Below are 19,259 nucleotides of genomic sequence, written 5' to 3'. Positions count from 1 at the left end.
ATAGCCATTACACCAACTGCTGGTCCCATGTTGGCCTGTGTCTTAGGGAGGAAGGGAGCAGTCATGCCACCCTGTCCTTCCTGGCTTTCAAGTCAGAAACACAGGAGTCCCCCACACCTGCCTTCTCTTCCTCATCTCCAGCCCGCAGCCAGGTTATGGTCATTCTTCTATCTAAATACGTTGCCCAGAGCTGGCTGGTAGCGCCGTGGTGAAATGCGATGCTCTGCAAGGCTGAGCCACGTGGGAAGGTTCTGGGTTTGCATCTGGAGACCTCCCTGAATACACTGGGCACAGGCATGCCATGATCCCAGAGGCTGACTGAGGCTGGGGGTGGATCTCAGGAGATCCTGTTGGGGGTGCCCCCTGACTCCCTCACTCTTACTCATGGGAGAAATAAATATGCTTAAATATGTGTCTCATCCCCTGCCCTCACCCAGGGCCCTGCTCTCTGCTCCCGTGAAATGAGCCTGATCCCTCTTCGCCTTGTTCGTTTTGGTGGTGGTGGTGTTTTTACTGGGGAGAGACAGAGGACAGATGGCCACGCTGCAATCCCTTCTCTATTCTTCTCTTGCGATTTTGGGCACACATGCAGCAAGATTTTCAAGCTGCCAGGTCTGGGACTCTGGTCAGCCACCTGGGAATCCAGCTCTTTCCCGCGGGCCCCTGTCCCTGTTCTTCGCATCTGTCACACCCTCACTGAGCCAACACCTGTTAATTCCTCAGCTCTTGGCTGAAATGCCCCTTCCTCTGGGAAGCCTTCTCTGGGTCCCCAGTCAGGTTGGGGTCTCCTTAATCCATTCCCACAGCTGGCCTCCCCACTTTTTCCTGGGTAGCCTTCGTCCTACTCAGTAAGGGTGTACGTCTGTGTGCTCCTTTGCTTCACGCTCAGCTCCCTGGCCAGCCTGTGCACTCGGTGTGGGCCGATCACTGTGTGCCGGGGGCGTCCTCGGCAGCCCTTGAGCTGTGGCGGGCGGGGAACTGGGCGGGGACGGGGCCTCCTTACTGTCGCCTCCTGACCGCCTTACCACATGTGAGGACTTCACACTGCCCCCTGCATTTGATCCTCCTACCCACCAGCAGCTTCCCCTCTTTGTAGATGAGGTAGCCAAGGCTTTGATGGCCTGGAGGAGTCAGGAATGTCACCTGGCATCCCGCCTCCAAAGCTTTGGGTAGTAAACTCTCGCCTGTGTCGCTCAGTTTTCCCTGGTCTCCCTCCAGAGGGCTTTAATGGGTTTCTGTGGCCAAGTGAGGATGACAAACCCCAGTAGGTTCCTGGGCTCTGCTCCCCACAGGGCTTCTGGAGCCCCGCACTGGAGAGATTCCCAGAGACCAGGCTGGGGTCTGGCCTGGAGTCAGGCCTCAGAAGGCTCCTGGTGGCTCTCGGTGCCTTGCACCTGTCTCAGACCTGTCACGACGGGAGCTACACCCTTTTCTGTCTTTTCTCTTTGGTTCCTGCCCCCCTACACACACACACCTACCCCCTACCCCCCATTCCTTCCCTTTGGTCCCGCAAGTGTTCCTCTGAGCCGAACGCAGACCCTGTTTGTCGGGCACTTAAAATACAGTGTTTTATCTGATGTTCTCAGATAAAACAAAAGTACATCAAGGTAGATGTTACTGTCCCACTTGGAGGGGGTGTGACTGTGGCGTGAGACGGGAGGGGCCTGTCCGAGGCCCTGTGTTGACCATCACAGGCGAAATTGGAATGCAGGTGTCCGGCTCTAGGGCGTGTCTGTGGCGCCGGTCTGCCCCTCCACGGACAGGGACGTTGGCTTTTCCTTCCTCGGGCACGGCATGTCCTCCGTGTCCTACTGAGGAAGGTGCTTAGCTCCAATGGTCGAGTGGGATCCACGGGCCAGTCTGAGGTGCAGGCTGTTGGATGGAAGGCTGGTCCTTTGGGGTAGGTGGGAGGGTCGGGGCTGCTGTGCCAGCCTCCCAGGTCCCCGTCACCTGCCTGGGACCCACAGCTGGAATTCTGGGTCTTCCTGGGCCGTTTGCCTTGGGGAAATGGAGCACCTGGCTCCTCTTTCCGTGATTTTAAAAAGTATTTATTTCGGGACCAGCAGTTAGTGTAATGGCTATGTCGCTGGACTCCCATGTAGTCGACCGCAGTTCGAGTCCCGGACCCAGTGGCTTAAACTCATGCCAGGTGTGTGTGTGTGCATGCCCAAGATCCCGAGAGGAGAATGGAGAAGGGATTGCGGCGTGGCCATCCCCCCTAGGGGGTGATTTCTCGCTTTCTGTCTCTGTCTGTCTGGCGAGCGCACGCGCCCTATAGCAAAAACCTTTCCAAAAAAAAGAGAAAAAAAAAAAAGTATTTCTTCCATGAGCAAGAGAGACAGAGAGATGGCACCCCAACAGGGTTGTGACACTGCAGCGTACCCAGCGCCGACCAGCCATGGATCATGTGCACACACATGTGCCCGGGTACTTGGGGGAGGCCTGTGGTCACGAACCTGGAACCTTCCCATGCATGTACCTTACAAGGACCTGAGAGGCAGGGCAGCCCCTCCTCCCCCGCCAGCCTCAGTCCAGAACGTTCTCCGTTTTCTCCTGTTCTGGGATGGGCCGTCTCGGCTCAGGATGGGCCCGGCTTCGTCTGACCCATCTTCCTGCCCTCCTGCTCGGGCTCTGCGCTCCTTCCAGTGGGAGGAAAGCAGGGAGCCTTCCTGCCACCCCTCGGAGTGCGGCTGTCCCCTGCTGTGTCCGCGTCCTTTGGGGGCTCGGTGAGCGTTAGACTTTCTGGGTCTCCTCAGTGCACCCTACAAGCTTTCACTTCGTCCTCCCCCGCCCCCGTTTTCCCCGACAAGCTGGGCGGTGTTGGCCTCTCCCCATGTGTCAGTCATTCTGCTTCTGGTTAACAAGCGTCCATTCTGGGACCAGCAGCTGGCATTATGGCTATGTCACTGGACTCCCATGTAGTCGACTGCAGTTCGAGTCCCAGTCCCCAGGCTTAAACACACCGGCGCGTGTGCGTGTGTGCCCAAGATCCCAAGAGGAGAAAGGAGGAGAAGGGATTGCGGTCCCCCGGGGGGGGGGGGGTGATTTCTCGCTTTCTGTCTCTCTGTCTCTCTGTCTCTCTCTGTCTTTCTGATAAGCGCTCGCGCCGTATAGCAAAAACCTCTCAAAGGAAAAAAAAGTGTCCATGGGCCTGACCGTGGGCTGATCATTTCTAGAACAGCCCTTCCTCTTGTGGGGTCAATGGCATCAGTGTGACACTGAGGCGTCCTGCTCTTCCATCTTCGCTCATTTCCAGGCATCCCGCTGTCGTGTGAGCCCAGCCGAGGTGGGCAGCACAGCCCGGAAATGCCAGCCATGCCAGCTGGGCGCTGTGGGAGTCCCGTGGACAGGAGAGCCTGCCTCGGCCGCTTTCCCGCAGAGCGATGGAGCCCCAATCTCAGTTTTAGGGAGACAGGCTGTGCTGGCGGCAGGCGGAGGCGTCTCCTCCCTTCTGGTCACCTGCCCCTCGCCCCCTCCTCTCCACCCCTCCCCTTTCCTTTGCTGGCATTCCCCGTGTGCCCCACACCCCCAGTCTTATCGCTAGCAAATACTATTAGGTACAGGCCCCTGCCGAGGGCTACCCTGAGTAGCAAGCTGCTGCCACGTGCTGGTCACACCACCACTGCGCGGGGACGGCCATTAGCCCCGTGGCACGTGTGGGAGAACTGAGGCAGAGGTGGTTAGACCGCCTGCCCAAGGTAACACATCCAGTAAGCGGCGGAGCTGGGATTCAAACACAGACAGTCTGGAGTTCACGGAAGGAAAGTTTGAACCTGCTGGAAACCCTCCGAGGCCCCCTGCACATTCCCACGTGCTGACGGGCCTGCTGGCTCTCAGGTACCGTCCGGCCTGGCTGTGACCTGGGCCTGGGCTGCCCTCCCTGCCCGCCGTCGTCCTCGGCCGACATGGCCTCCCCTGGCCCAGGCCCAGCCGAGGCGCCCTGGCTGCACGCTTTCTCCCTCCAGGCAGTCCGAGGAAGACTTGCTTTCCCGCCTCACCGCCAGGCCCAGATTGCCTCGGAGCGCCTCTGAGCGCCTCTGAGCTCCTCTGCAGGGAGGCGGTCCAGGGTGGGCTGTCTGTCCCCCTGGGGCTGGACTGGCCCTGGCAACCCCTTTACTCCTCCCTCAGAAGGACCCCAGGAGGTGGCCAGGATAGGTCAAGCACCCCTAACCCCCAAATCCAAAATGCTGGAAAATCTGAAACTGAGCCCCAGTGTGACGTCCCAAGTGGAAAACTCCACACCTGCCCTCCTGCGAGGTGTCGCAGTTAAAATGCGGCAATATATTGGGGCCAGCAGGTGGGCATGGTGGTTAGGCCCAGGACTCCCACATGGCCTATTGTGGTTCAAGTCCCAGACCTGGCAGCTTGAATATCACACTAGGCACATGTGTGTGGGTGCTCAAAATCCCAGGAGAATGGAGAAGAAGGGACTGTGGCGTGGCCATCCCTCCTGGGGGTGATTTCTCACTTCCTCTTTCTCTGTCTCTGTGTCTTTCTAGTGAGTACCCTATGGCAAAAAACTAAAAAAAAATGACAATATAAAATTACCTTCCGGGGCCAGGCCTGTGGCCTAGTGGTTATAGGAACTCAACCCAACATGGCCGACTGTGGTTCAACTCTCTGCTCAAAATCCCGACAGGATGGAGAAATGGAGGAGAAGGGATTGTGGCATGACCATGCCCCATGGGGAATGCTTTGTCTCTCTCCCTCTCTGTGTCTGGCAAGTGCCTGTCCCCTCTGGCAATCAAAAAGCTTACCTTCACACTGTGTGTATAAGGTGCGTATATTTAAGGGTAGGCTTGGGCCCTGTCTCCAGCATACCTCATTTGACTCATGCAAATATTCCCAAATTGGAAAAAAATCTGAAATACTTCTGGTCCTGAGCATTTTAGATAAGATATACTCAACCTGTATTAACATTGTCCTTTAAAAAAAAAAACATCTATTGGAACCAGCAGTTAGCGTAATGGCTATGTCGCTGGACTCCCATGTGGTCGACCGCGGTTCGCGTCCTGGACCCGGTGGCTTAAAACTCACGCCGGGCATGTGTGCGTGTGCCCAAGACCCCGAGAGGAGAATGGAGGAGAAGGGATCGCAGTGTGGCCATCCCCCCTGGGGGGTGATTTCTCACTTTCTGTCTCTCTCTCTGTCTGTCTGGCGAGCGCACGCGCTCTATAGCAAAAACCTCTCAAAAAAACTATTTATTCATTCATTTATTTTAATTTGACCAGAGAGAGACACGGGGCAGGGGAGGAGGGTGCGTAAGTGGGAAAGCAAGCTACTAGGTCCGGGACTTGAACCATGGTCAGCCATAGGGAGTGTCCAGTGCCTTAACCACCATGCCACTTGCTGGTTCCCAACATTGTTCTTCTTTGACACATGAGGAAACTGAGGCCTGGCCAGTTATCCCTGCCTTGGGTCCCCTCTGGTGTCAGGGGGTCTAGACCCAGGCAGGTGGCTGGGGAGCCCTGCACTGAAGCACGCAGGAACCTCCTGCCACCCGTGTCACCATGCAGACGGCGTGGCTCCTCCTCTCAGTCTCACACGCCCTACTCCTGTTCCTCGCCACATTAGTCACAGACCCTGTGCCTGGGAGTCGGGAGGGAAGCAGCCAGAGGCAGGAGTGTGCAGTGCCAGGGCGGGGCAGGAAGCTGTGTTGTCATCCGCACCCCGGTGACCTCCGCCAGGTCCCATTCCCAGTGCTCCCCAGGTGGCTCAGCCATGCCATCTCCCTAGTGCCCAGGACAGCTGTGACACCCCCCTGCCTACCTGCCCACCCTGAGGCTTGGGACTGGACCTGCCTAGTCAGTGCCTTTGGTGGGTTCTTCACCCCTCTGAGCCCGTTTCCAGGTGCCAAGTCCAGCGACTGAGTGTTAGAGTGCAACGAGAGCGTAACACGCTGGGCACAGCATGCTCGAACCCCGATTCCTTGCCTTTGACGAAGCGCCTCCCAGGTGCCACGCCTGTGCCGCTGCTGAGGGTCCCACGTGGACTGGCTGTCCAGGCAGCCCTGCAGAGCTGACTCCCCACAGGGTGGGCAGGGGTGGGGGGACCAACCTAGGAGGGGACTAAGGAGGGCTTCCAGGGGTCCACAGAGGAACATGGTGTCATCGGGGTGGAGGGACGCGGGGCCAGGGGGTCCTGGGAGGCCGCAGGAGGTCTGCTGAGGAGGTGGGGCGGCCAGTCCACATTGGGTGGAGCAGAGAATCCCCTCCACCACTCGGGTAGCCCCAGGGAGGGCGCGAGGCTCGGGGGAGGTCTGGGGACCGCAGCCCTCTGGGAGGAGCTGGTGGTAGTATGCTCCCTCTGGGATTTGTGCGTGCCCCTTCTCAGTCCCCGAGCACGGTGCCCACTCCGAGGCAGGCCTGGGGTGTCTGACGCCCTAGTCGGCTCCTACCCCGGCTCATTCCAGCTCCCCAGGTACAACACAGTGTCCCTGTCGTGTGTCCCCACCTGCAGGTGCAGGGACAGACACGTGCAGCCCTCTGGCCCCCGTGGGACCCTGACCTGCCCTCACTGCCTTCCCAGCACCCGGTCAGGGAGTGGCCGCCCAAGCCCTGTGTGTCCCTCCTGGGGGTCTTGACCCGTGTTCTAAGACAGGACGGTCGTATCCAGTCCCGGCCCCCTTCCTGTGGGCCAGCCCCGCGCTCTCGCCATGTGAGCCCTTGGGCAGGTCACCCCTTGCATGGGTCACAGCATTGCCTCGGGGGCAGTGCCTGCCACAGTGGTGGATGCTACCAGGGAAGAGCTCGCCCCAGGGGAGCGGGACCTGCAGAGGACAGAGGGCAAAGCCGGCCTGCACCCTGAAGGCCCAGGCCACATCCTGGCCAGACAGATTGTGAAGCCCCCCGCCTCACCTGCGCTTCGGCAGCCCCAAGCCCACGGGCACACCTGGGGGCCCCTGAGCCTCTTATCCCCGGCCTTCTAGGGACAGAAGATGAGCCTGTCGGTCCTGGAGGGCATGGGCTTCCGTGTGGGCCAGGCTCTGGGTGAAAGGTGAGAGCGGCCTTCCTGCCCCCACTCCCAGCTGGCAGAGGCGGGCAGGACCTGCCCAGGCAGGGGGGTTCCTTCCTGGGCAGGTCCAGGGTGGGGAAGGCTGTGGCTCCCTGCAAGACCCCGGTCCATGTCTGCCCCGGCCCTACCAGGCTGCCCCGGGAGACGCTGGCCTTCAGGGAGGAGCTGGATGTCCTCAAGTTCCTGTGCAAGGACCTGTGGGTGGCCGCGTTCGGGAAGCAGATGGACGGGCTCCGCACCAATCACCAGGTGGGTGCGTGCTTCGCCCCGTCCAGCTCAGCCCCGCCCCCCCATGACGCCGGAGCCGGAAACCCACAGCAGCCAGCTGGGGGGCTGTCCAAAGCTGGGGGGAGGCCTGTCTGATCCTCCGAGGGAAGTCGGGAGGCTGCAGTGGTCCCCCCGGTTGGCACCCAGAGCACACAGGGCCTCCCACATAACAGTACTGTGCCTTGGCCGGACGCCCCGAGCCTCAAGCTGGTCTGAGCTTCCACGGTGCCCAGCTGTGCCTGGTCCCCAACCCCAGTTCTGAGGCCAGGTGCCCAGCTTCTCGCCACCGCCCTGGGAGAAATCATGCACACAGCCAGACGGACGGGCCCAGCATCCCCGAGGGGTGGACGCCAAGCCCGAGTTGGGGGGCCCCAGCTAGGCCTTTCTGCAGTACTACTGTAGGATGGGCCTATGACCATGGCAGTTTAAGGGAGGGGTTCTTCCAGACCTCAGCCCGGGGTGCGGGGGTGGGAGGTGGCGGGCAGGAGCACTGGGTCCTGGCCTCCCTTGTCCCACTGATACCCAGGCCCAACCCACACTGGCCTCTGCTCCCAGGGGACCTACGTCCTGCAGGACAACAGCTTCCCCCTCCTCGTCCCGATGGCCTCGGGCCTGCAGTATTTGGAGGAAGCACCCAAGGTATGGGGGAGCTGGGACTTCACCCACGCTTCCCTCCCCCACGTGCCCGCCCATCCAAGCGAGGCGTGTCCCCAGGTCGAGGCAGCGTCCCAAGGCCACCTGGCGTGGCCTCCCCGCGCCTCCCACAGTGGTCTGTGTCCCCTGCCCCAGTTCCTGGCCTTCACCTGTGGCCTCCTGTGTGGCAGCCTCAGCATCCTAGGCATCGAGAGCTCTGTCACCGCCTCCGTAGCAGCCCTGCCTGCCTGTGAGTCACGGGGAGGGGGTCCTACCTATCCCTGGAGCACCTCCGTCCCTGCCCCTGTCCTGCGCCGGGAGCCGAGGCTGCTGGCCTCATTCTGCACATGTGGAAGTGGAGGCTCAGAAAGCTCTGTCACCTGGCCAGCCACCCAGCTGGTGCAGGCCTGTCTACACCTGGCCCCTCGACTTCCCTGGGTGTGCCAGCCCTGAGGAGAGAACCGTCTCGTAACTGCGAACGGTCCCGCCCAGCATGGAACCAGGACGTATTAGAGTCACCCAGTGATGCTTCAGCTGGATGGGGGGGCTCTCGAGACCCCATAGAACTTGCTGTCCTGCTTGACGGGTGTCCTCTTGAGCCCCAGGCCCTGCGGGGCTGCAGGCCGTCCATCAGACATGCTGTGGCCCCAATCCCACGGCGCAGGCTGCCCCCGAACCTGCAGCCTGGCCCCTGCCGCCCACTCACCCTCTGGGGCCCTGGGGAAGTGGGCAGGATGTGGGCCGTACGTGCCACGGACGCCAAGGAGGCCGTGCAGGGCCCCTCCCCAGTGGCCTGCATGCTTGGCCTCCCTGTGCCCCTTGTCACTCACAGCTCCAGGAGGCAGGCCGGGTGGGCGGGAGCTCCGCCCCTTGGACCAGTGCGGAAACAGGTCCAGCCCAGGTCATCCAGGCTGTTGGAACAGGGAGGGCTTAAGGCCACGGGGCTGCTGCTGCGGTGCTGTCTGGCTCCCCCTGGTCCCAGCCAGCCCTTCTCTTCCAGGTAAGTTCCAGGTGGTGATCCAGAAGTCCTGAGGACCCCGGCCCTGCCCCAGCGAGCCTCAGCCGGCCCTCGCCCTCCTCGGGAGACAACAGATGCCTTACCGCAGGGGCTGGTCTTGAGGCTGGGGTTGGGGGGCCCCGGCCCTGGGGACCACACGTGCTCACGAATGGATGTGGGAGGCAAGGCAGCCCTGGCCGCAGTCGGGATTGGTGTAGAGGGCTCCCCATTGGACATGTCAGTGCATGGCGGATGCTCAATAAAGCTCGCTGTGTGGGATCCGAGCCAGTCTGGAAGGCGGGGTGGGGGGCCTCCCTGGAGCAGCTGTGTCCAGGTCCTGCACTGGTGGGGGGGTGGAACACTCCCTGGGGCTCTGCCTCCTCCCAGACCCTCCTCTGCAGGGCCCCCTTGCACCCAGCCCATGGCCTGAGCCCTTGAACTTTCTTCCTCCCTCGTTGTACTCCTGGCAGCGAGGGCGGCCCCTAGCACCAGCGTCTCACAATCAACAAGTCTGGGGCTGCCTCTGCCCAGCGGGGTGCACGGAGCAGAGCCTCTCCCTGGGGCACAGGGATGCGGTGCCCAGCATGCAGGCCAGGGCAGGCCAGGGCTGACGATGGAGAGATGGGCTGGGGTCCAGACACCCCCAATCCCCCCACCTCCTCAAACACACTTCACATGCCTGGCCAACACCAGTTGTGCCCAGAACAGCGGCCCAGCCACCTGTCCCAGGCAGTTGGCTTCTGGCCACCCTGCCACCTCCTCCGTTTGCATCTGTAGTATCTGGGGGCGTCACAGCTGGACTGGTGCCGCGCTCTGCTGCAAGGTCTGATGTGGGTAAGTGAAACCGGGGTGAGACCCCGCTGGGATGAAGAAGGGTCCCCTTGCTTAAAACACTCCCGGCGGGCAGCGTCTGAGCCTCTGCGGTGCCGGCCCTCTCTGCCCAGTCTGCGGTGCTCCTTGCCCTGGGCCTTTGTACACGCCTTCCCCTGCCTGGCCCGTGCCCGCTTCAGTGTCCAGAGCCACCTTGAACCCTGGGCTAGTCTGGACAGCCTCGTCCTGCTGTTTCTTCACAGACACGCTTCCTCTTGGGTCCCCAGACCGCTGGTCCTGGTCCTGGCTGGGACAGGCATTTCCCAGTGAATCAGTTACTGGGCTGCCTTCCTGGGGGGACAGGGTGCTTCTGGGAGGCAGAGCCCTGCCCGAGGTGGGGCATGGGCTGCCTTCCCCAGAGACCAGGTCCTGGGTGGAGGGAAAGGGGCACAGCCCAGTGATGGGGGGCAGTGTTTACCCAGGCAGAACCCTACGAGAGGGTCACTGCAGGGCCAGTGGCTCCCTTGACCAGAGACCACCCGTCCTGGACACTAGTCTGTGATTCCCTGTCCCAGACCATCCCAGCTCTTCGGGAAGTGCTGTTTGTCCCATCTCCGGACAGCCACAGCCACAGCCGCTGCAGGGACACAGGAGCCCGAGCAGAGAGGAGGAGCCCGAGCAGAGAGGGCCTGCGTGGTCTCCGTGCCCTCCTGCTCAGCCCCCAGCTCTGCCTCTGCAAGGGGATGTGGCAGGGGGGGGGGGGCCCATGCCTGCTTCCCACCCTGCCTCTGCGTGACGCAGGCCAGGGCCTCCACGTTCCTGGGCCGCAGTTTCCCCACCTGCAAAGTGGACATCACAGCTGCCCCACCGGGCCGGTGAGGAAGATGGTCCGCACTGCGGAGCCAGCTCCTGGGCACTTTGGCACCTGCCGTCCTCATCAGATGAGGCTTTGGGGCAGCGCCGGGAAGCGGGTCAGTGGTGCCATGGCCGACGCAGGCCGGTGCCGGGCGGACTCCCACCTGATTCATCCCCGGCAGCCACGAGAGGCAGGGCGCCGCCCCCCAGCCCCGACCCACCCAGCAATGAGGAAGCCGAGGCTCAGCAGTGAGGTCATTTGCCCAAGGTCACACCATGGGGCTGTCGAGGAGCTGGCACCCCCGCACCCCCCCCCCGTGTCCTGGACTCACGCCCGGCCCTCCTGCGAAGTGCCAGGGGCTCCTGTAGACTCTGGGGCCAAGCATGAGGACACCCAGGCTATACCGTGGGCCCGCCTCACACCCTCAGCTGGGATGCGGAGGGGCAGTGGGGACACTGAGTCCTGGAGAGCAGGGAGCAACAGGACCGGGCGGCAGCTGGGGACGGGGCGGGGACAGGCAGGCAAACCGGTCGGGCGGGCGCCACAGCTCAGCTCAGCTCAGCTCGGGCCTCAGGCCTCTCAGGTCCAGCCGGCACTAGGGCTGAGGCCGGCGGGCTGGCACAGCTTGGCAGCAGGCGGCCGGGGCTGGGAGCTGGGGCCGGAGGCCGCTGTCAGGTAGGGGGACCCTGGGCCGGGGAGGCAGTGGCGGGCAGGGCGCACACACCTGGTCCCCAGCCTTCACCACCCCCATCCCCTGCCCGTGGGTGAAGGGCCTTGGCCATTGTGTCTCCCTCCGTCTCTCGCCTGCTCCCCAGCGGGTCAGGTCTCTTCGAGCCACACCGGCCTCCTGGTCCCACCGTGCCCTCTTCAGGTCCCCTCTGTCACTCGGCCACGTGGGCTCTGTATCCCCAGCATCCACTCAACACTCCCTGTTGTCCTTGCCCTGGCTCCTCGGAGACCCCCGGGGGCTCCAGAACACCCTACCCTAAATCAGCCCGAGACAGCCCGTCCTTCCCTCTCCTGCCCCCCCACCCCATGCACATCCTAGAACCCAACACCAAGGACCCACCCCACCTGTCCAGGTTCACCCCTGTCCTGGGGCAGGGCAGGGCAGGGCTGTGACCCTCTGCTGTGACCCCGAGGCAGCAGGGCACTGAGCCTGTCCCCCACCCCAGGAGCAGGCCCCCGGAGCCCAGCTAGCCAGCCAGTCCTTCCCTCTCCTGCCCCCCCACCCCATGCACATCCTAGAACCCAACACCAAGGACCCACCCCACCTGTCCAGGTTCACCCCTGTCCTGGGGCAGGGCAGGGCAGGGCTGTGACCCTCTGCTGTGACCCCGAGGCAGCAGGGCACTGAGCCTGTCCCCCACCCCAGGAGCAGGCCCCCGGAGCCCAGCTGCCCAGCCGCCATGCACAAGCAGTACAGCGTCCACTTCACCCAGGGCGCCCGGACCCCCGCTGAGCGATACTTCTTAGACCCGGAGTTGGGACACCAGAAAGGTAAGGTGCTGGGGGGCGGTTCGTGGCAGGTAGAGGCCTGCGAGGGCCTTCGTGGGTGGCCAAGCCCCAGCCTCCCCAGAGGCTTCTGCGGAGAGGAGTGAGGCAGGGCACGGGATCCTGTCCGCCCCTTCCCCAGGCCAATGAGCAGACCCCAGCTGGGGAGGGCGACCCCCCACACTGTATGAGCAAGGGGGATTCGGCTTCTGGTGCTGACCGTGGGTGCTCCTGCTGGGGTGGAGAGGGGCAGCTGCCCCCCATCAGGTCTGATTCAGCCCCCACAGGGCTGGAAACAGGGTCTGTCCCCCAGCCCCTGGCCTTTCTGCGGCCACCCCCCGTCACAACAGCCACCACACCAACCAGGCCAGCACAGCAGATTCCCCTGTCCGCTCCCTCAGCCCAGCCTGCCCGAGGGGCCCTCCAGGGACCAGGGTGTGGGTTGGAGGTGCTGGCCATGCCCCAGGCCGGCCGCTGCACCCCCCGTGTGTCCTCACCGCCCGGCTGTGGACAGCGAGCACAGCCCCCGGCCCCTCCCCGCACCCCCTCGGCCCTGTAGCTCCGGCCTCAGCCTCCACCTCCACTCACCTGGCTCCTGCCAGTGCCCCCAGGGCCAGGGACGCAGGCTCCGCCACCCCACTTCCTTCCTCCTTCCAGGATGCTGTCCTCAGTGGCGCCATGTCCCAGCGGCCCCTCAAGCCCATGGGCCTGGTCGGCCAACCCCCCAGTCACTCTGGCAGCTGGCCTACCACGGCCACCAGGGACGTGGTGGCAGCTGGCGCCGGGGTCCCCAGCCAGCCACCCAGCAGCAGCGGCAGCCCCAGCCGCCACCTCACAGTCCCCTGCGGCAGCGGTTCTGCCCGGTTCACGGGTCTCCAAAGGGGCCTCCTACAACCTCCGCTGCCCCCATGGGACCAGCCTGCGCCCCCCAGCTGCCTCCCGCCTCACCCACCACGGCACTCGCCATGGCCAGCAGCGGCCCAGCCCTCCCCTCGGCAGCCGGCACGCTCCTGGAGCCCCGTGAGCCCTCGGCGGCCCGGCCCCAGCCCGGCCCAGTGGCCTGCAGCTCCTTCACCTTCAGCTCCGGTGCTCGCCCGGGCTTCCTGGGCGCTCGTCCCAGCTCCTGCCATCCTGCCACTCGCTTCCACCCAGCCGCGGGCTCCCTGGCTAGCTAGCTCCTTGGGCCTTGTTGGCATTCTGATCCCTGCCCAGGAGGGGCGCTCACCCTGGCCCTGGGCTGGCGGGCAGAAAGGCTTCGCTCTGCTTCTGCGAATACCCGGCTCTGTTTCCTCTCCTTTACACCCTCCAGGGCCCAGCGGGCCGCGCAGCTCTGGGGCAGGGCTGGCAAGCATGGCTTGTCCGCCAGCTCTGGGATGGCAGAAATGGACCAAGAGGGACTCTCTTGCCAGAGGTGGGGAGTGGAGCCGGGGCAGAGCTTCAGCCAAGGAAGGGATCCTGGCCATGCTCGTCCATTCATTCGCTCGGTCCAGGTCCTAGCGCCAAACGGCTCTGTTCTGGGAGTGGCCAGACAGAGCCACGCACAGCGTACTGGGGTCAGGGCGGGCACAGGAGATGAGAAATGAGGACAGGGCCAACCCCATAGTCTAGTGCTTAAGGGAGCCGGATCCCACTTGGCCAACTGGTGGCTTTGAGTCCCAGCCTGGGTGGCTTGAAAATGACACCAGGCTTATGTGTGTGTGTGTGTGTGTGTGTGTGTGTGTGTGTGTGTGTGCGCCTAAAATCTCAACAGGGAGGAACAGGAGAAGGGACTGCAGTGTGACCACACCCCATGGGGGTGCTTTCTCGTCCTCTCTGTCTTTCTGTCTCCCTGGAGTGCACACATGCTCTCTGGCAAGAGACTAAAGTTGAAAAGGGTGCCACCAGCTGACCACCACACGGTGTGGAAAAGGAGACAGGGGCGTTGGGGTGTGCAGATCCGGCAGGGGCATCGGGCTAGATCCCATTAAGGTGACATCTGTGCAAAGACCAGGCAGCAGAGTGAGCCAGTGCAGACCGCGGCCACATGTCAGGCAGGCCAGTCCTTGGGCTCTTACTGTGACTGGAGCCACGGGAGGGAGGGGGTGGCCCCAAGGTCTACCAGAAGGCGCTGTGGGAGGCAGGAAGCAGGTGGTCTGTGAGCAGGCGACCGCCTGTCCAGGTGAGAGATGCTGGCGGCCTGACCAGGGTGGCGATGGGGACACAGCTGGCTCCTGGATCTGGGCTGACCATAGAGCCATGGCTAAACAAGGGCTCAGGCTCCGACTGGACACAGCCCATCCTGAGCCCCAGGGCCATCGTGCCCACTTCACACATGGAACGAGAGGTGGAAGGAGGTGAACTCGGCAGTGACCGGGCACAGCGAGGATTAGATCAGCCCTGCCCACTGCCACCTCCGCAAGTCTTGTCATCTTCCTGCTGCCCTGGCTGTCACCAGGTGTGGCCCGTTTCCCGCAGCCCACGGGCCTCTCTGAAAGTGCGGGTGTCATTCCCTGGCAGGCACTGGGAGGCTGGCACCCCAATGTCAGGTCCAAGAAGCTCGAGGGGCAAGGGCAGGAAAGGGACCTGCAGAGCGATGTGACGTGCTTGAGCACCATGCTTGGACTGTCAACGGATCTGTGCCCCAAATGGCCAGGCGAGGTCACGGCCCCGACCGAGCGCCCACCCTGGCCAGACCCTTTGGCACCCACACTCCCTGGGGCCTCTACTGCCTCTCAGAGGCCTCGCCCTGCTGAGGGTCCTGGGAGGAAGGCGGCAGGGCCAGGATTGGAACTCGGGACTGTGCACCTCTCAAGCCTGGGCCCAGGGTGGGTAGGGGAGACAGGAAGCTGAGAGGAGCCTGTGGTCCTCGGGGCCATCAGTGCTGGCGCTGACACAGGGACCTCTATTTACTTACTCTGAGCAGATTCGTTTAGTTCTTCCGTGAGTGAGACAGGCATCCCCAAAGGGGCTTCAAGTCACCTCCTCCGTCAGCCCAGACCCGGTGCTTGTGTGCTCAGGGAGGTCTCGGGGTGCAAACCAGGACCTTTCCCGCTGCTGCCCCCCACCCGGCGCCCCGGGGATGCTGGGCCTGCTGGGAACGGCTGTGGAGTGGGGGGAGGAGGGTGGTGCCCAGCCAGCCTGCCTGACTGTCCCCGCCCTGGCCCCCAGACATCCTGACAGAGGATGACGTCTACTGCAGCTGCCTGGCCAAGACCCTCTGCCACGTGCCCGTCCCCGTGACAGTGGGCTTCTACGCCCCCTTCGGCTGCCGCCTGCACATGATGCTGGACAAGATCACGGGTCAGTTGCTGTGTGTGTTGTTGGGGGGAGGCGAGACGGGGGGCCTGTGGTCTGCCAGCAGCAGGCTGCCCCCAGATCAGCTCGCCCCTGAGGCCAGCCTGCCGCAGCCCGGGCACTCTGAGCTCTGCCATGGCCAGGCCCCTCTGCATGCCCACAGCTTCTGCCCAGTCCCTGTTCCACTTTCCTCCCTGGTCTCTTGGCAGTGTCTACGTCTCACCCTCCTCCCCCACCTCCTCCTCCCTGCCAAATTCACTCCAAGGAAGACAAGATACACATTTGCCTTTCTTTCTAAAATAAGGATCTGCTCATGTCCCTCTCCTGCTCAAAAGCCTTCTATGACTCCCCAGCACCCTAGGGAGAAAGCCTGGCTTCCTCAGTGAGACTGCATGCTCCTGCCAAGACTTTGCGGGCTTCTGTGTCTCCCGTCTCTTCCCCTCAGCCCTGGCCCACGGCCTGGCTCCCACCGACACCTAACATTCAGATGTTCGTTGATGACACGAGCTGAAACCCAGCAGGTGCAGCAGCTCGGAGTCTGTCAGGGTGCGAAGCTCAGCCGAGACTGGTCAGAGGGGCCGGGAGGACCATCCTCCTGGTGCCCAGTCCTGGGGCAGTCCCAACGGCCTCTCATGCCTGTGCAGATTACTCTGGTCCCTGTCCTGGACAAGCCTGCCCATGTTGTCACAGAGGAGCAGAGTCTCGGGGAGAAAGGATAGGACAGAAAAGAAAAGGGAGAACCAGGAACCAGCAGATGGCATAATGGTTACGTCACTGGACTCCCCTATAGTCTTTCGCACTTCGAGTCCTGGACCTGGTGGCTTAAAACACGCTGGGCGCGTGTGCGTGTGTGCCCAAGATCCAGAGGAGAATGGAGGAGAAGGGATTGCAGTGTGGACATCCACCTGGGGGGGGGGTGTAATTTCTCGCTTTCTGTCTGTCTCTCTGGTGAGTGCATGCACCCTATAACAAAAATCTCCCTAAAAAGGGGGGGGGAGCTCCTGCCCTGCACCAGCCACTTGGTGGCCACTTGGCCACCCTGCTTCTCCCTCGCTGATCTCACACACAAGTCCTGCCCAGACTTCCCCCAGTCATTCTTCAGACATCCTCCCAGCCCCTCCTCATGTCCAGGGGACACAGCGATAACTGTGCTCTCCTGGAGCTCCCAGTGCAGCAGGGGCAACGGAAGGCAGGGATGGCCCAGAGTGGGCCCCTGAACTGGCCTGGAGATCAGGGAGGGCTCCCTGGAGGAGTTGAGAGTAAGCTAGGAAAACGCCCAGGGCTGTCTCCCAGCCACCTAGCATTTCTCTTTCAAAGCATCTCTCCTTTTACTCTTTAGGACTCCCCCCACAGCCAGGTACACCCAGGGCCCCACTCTTCCCCTTGCCCCTCACATCCTCTCCTGAGGTTCTACTTCTGTGCACCCCGACCCCCAGCCTCGTTCTCAGATCACCTCCAGCCCAACCTCAGCTCCAGGTCTCTCCATGCCCCGACTTCTTCTTTCTCTTTTTCCCCCCCTTCTTTTCCTTCCTTCCTTTCTCTTTCTTTCTTCCTTCTCTTTCCGGTGCATACACTTGCTAGAGACACAGAGAGAGAGAGAAGGAAGTGGGCATGGGGAGGGACCTGGCCATGGCAGAGCTCAGAGGGCTCATCCCCCAGGGGAGCGGGGACATGTAATCCCTTCGCCATTGTCCTCTTGGGCTTTGGGGCATACACACACGTGCCTAGTGAGTTTCGAGTCATCAGGTTGGGACTTGAGCCACAAGAGGCCATATGGGGGTCCAGCACCTTAACCACTACACCATCTACTGACCACATGTCCTAGCTTTCATGCCTGCTTCTAGCTCTTTATGTGTTTGTTTATTTAGAAACCAGCAGATAGGGCCAGCAGGTGTCATGGTGGTTAAGGGTGCTGGATTCCCACATGGCCGACCATGGTTCGAGTCCCAAACCTGGCAGCTTGCTTTCTCACTTTCCCTCTTTTTTTTTTTGCTCTGTCCCTCATGGTCAAATTTAAATAATAAATTGATTTAAATAAAATTATTAAAAAATAAAACCCCAGTCAACAGCATAATGGTTATGTTGCTGGACTCCTACGTAGTCAACCATGGTTTGAATCCTGGACCTGGCAGCTTAAAACTCATGCAGGATGTGTGTGCGTGCGTGCTCAAAATCTTAAGAGGAAAATGGAGGAGAAGGGATTGTGGCATGGCCATCCTCTCTGGATGGTGATTTCTTGCTTTCTGTCTCTCTGTCGCTCCAGTGAGTGCACATTCCCTATAGCAAAAATTTCTTTAAAAAGGATTTAATTATATTTGCTACTATCATTATTTATTTTAGAGGAATTTTTGCTATAGGGTGCATGCACTCACCAGAGAGACAGAGGCAGAAAGTGAGAAATCACCCCCTAGGGGGGATGGTCACACCACAGTCCTTTCTCCATTCTCCTCTTGGGATCGTGGCATGAATTTTAAGTTGCCTGGTCCGGGACGCGAACCATGGTTGACTACATGGGTGTCCAATGACATAGCCATTATGCCATCTGCTGGTCCCTATTATCATTATTTTTAAATTTGCTATAGGGTATGTATGCTCCCGAGATAGAGCGAGAGAAGACAAGACACCAGGTCCAGGACCAGAACTGGGCCTCTGAGGTTCACCTTAGTCCAGACCTCCCTACCAGCCTCTGGGTCTCCTGATTTATGCCCAGACCTCGGCCGGAGTGCCCCGCCCACTCCAGGCCCCGCCCCGTTCTAGCTCTGGCCCCGCCCCTTCAGAGCCCCGCCTCTTCAGGGCCCGTCCCGCCCCCGACTTGCGTGCCACTCACGCTGTCTCCCGCGTCTTCGGTTCCGCAGCGCTGATGGAGCAGGAGGCGGCGCAACGCGAGAGCGAGGAGCTGCAGCGCGTGCAGTGGCGGCCGCGGCGCGTGCGCGGTTGGGGCTACCCGCAGCTGCTGTGGTACTTGGTGTTCCTGCAGCCCATCATCACCGAGGTGCACCTGCGGCGTAAGAACGTGCAGTTCCTCTTTATCCGCTTCAGCGCCTGGCACTACGCAGGCACCGACAAGCTGTGGGCCGGTCTGGTGACCACGCTGTGCGAGGGCATCCGCCACCACTACGGCGCGCTGCCCTTCAGCGTGTACTCCGTGCTGGGCAACAAGCCGACCACGAGGCCGGACTTCTGCCAGCGCGAGTGGCACTGCCGGCGCCGCGTGTGCCTGGCGCTGGTGGCGCTGCTGGCGGCGCTTAGCCTGGGCGTAGGCCTGCTCTACCTGTCCCTGGGCGGCCAGGCGCTGGGCCACAGCGGCGCCAGTGGCAGCCTGCTCAGGGTGTTTGGCGGCGCGGCCACCACGCTGTCGGGCTCCGGGCTGCTCATGGCCGTGTACTCCGTGGGCAAGCACCTGTTCGTGAGCCAGCGCAAGAAGATCGAGCGGCTGGTGTCGCGCGAGAAGTTCGGCAGTCAGCTGGGCTTCATGTGCGAGGTGAAGAAGGAGGTGGAGCTACTCACCGACTTCCTGTGCTTCCTGGAGATATACCAGCGGCGCCGGCTGCGCGTGGTGCTGGAGGTCACCGGGCTGGACACGTGCTACCCCGAGCGCGTGGTAGGCGTGCTCAACGCCATCAACACGCTGCTGTCCGACAGCCACGCACCCTTCATCTTCATCCTGGTCGTGGACCCTAGCATCCTGGCCGCGTGCCTCGAGAGCGCCGGCAGCATGAAGGGCACGGCCGACAACGGCTACCATTTCCTCAACCGCACTGTCACACTGCCCTTCTCCGTGCCCATCATGGGCCGCCGCACCAAGCTGCAGTTCCTGCACGACGCCGTGCAGAGCCGCGACGACCTGCTGTTCCGCGAGATCACGCGCAAGCTGCGGCTGGCGGCGGGGGGGCGGGCCCGGGCCAGCGGGGGGGG

General features: G+C 62.2%; 2 protein-coding genes across 4 annotated transcripts in view; both read left to right on the top strand.

Moving 5' to 3' along the window:
- TRAPPC6A (trafficking protein particle complex subunit 6A) overlaps positions 1-9,034 on the top strand; it is a 10,942-nt gene extending 1,908 nt beyond the window's left edge. Inside the window, exons 2-6 of one of the 3 annotated variants that reach the window (XM_014583018.2) lie at positions 6,929-6,996; positions 7,146-7,263; positions 7,837-7,920; positions 8,106-8,164; positions 8,915-9,034. In XM_014583018.2, coding sequence (XP_014438504.1) covers positions 6,929-6,996; positions 7,146-7,263; positions 7,837-7,920; positions 8,106-8,164; positions 8,915-8,918 — 333 coding nt within the window. In that variant the 3' untranslated portion in view covers positions 8,919-9,034. Of the gene's footprint in view, positions 1-6,928; positions 6,997-7,145; positions 7,264-7,836; positions 7,921-8,070; positions 8,165-8,914 lie in introns of all 3 variants that reach the window. The other 2 variants (XM_014583016.2, XM_014583020.2) reach the window with 2 other exon arrangements.
- Positions 9,035-9,626: 592 nt separating this feature from the next.
- NKPD1 (NTPase KAP family P-loop domain containing 1) overlaps positions 9,627-19,259 on the top strand; it is a 10,687-nt gene continuing 1,054 nt past the window's right edge. Inside the window, 6 exon segments of the mRNA XM_027766925.1 lie at positions 9,627-9,745; positions 11,953-12,077; positions 12,729-13,157; positions 15,219-15,350; positions 18,200-19,239; positions 19,241-19,259. The exon segment at positions 19,241-19,259 is cut by the window's right edge and continues 1,054 nt beyond it. Coding sequence (XP_027622726.1) covers positions 11,987-12,077; positions 12,729-13,157; positions 15,219-15,350; positions 18,200-19,239; positions 19,241-19,259 — 1,711 coding nt within the window. The 5' untranslated portion in view covers positions 9,627-9,745; positions 11,953-11,986.

Source organism: Tupaia chinensis, unplaced genomic scaffold (assembly GCF_000334495.1).
Source record: "Tupaia chinensis unplaced genomic scaffold, TupChi_1.0 Scaffold000067_1, whole genome shotgun sequence".
Taxonomy (NCBI): domain Eukaryota; kingdom Metazoa; phylum Chordata; class Mammalia; order Scandentia; family Tupaiidae; genus Tupaia; species Tupaia belangeri.
This window is presented reverse-complemented; position numbering and strand designations above follow the sequence as displayed.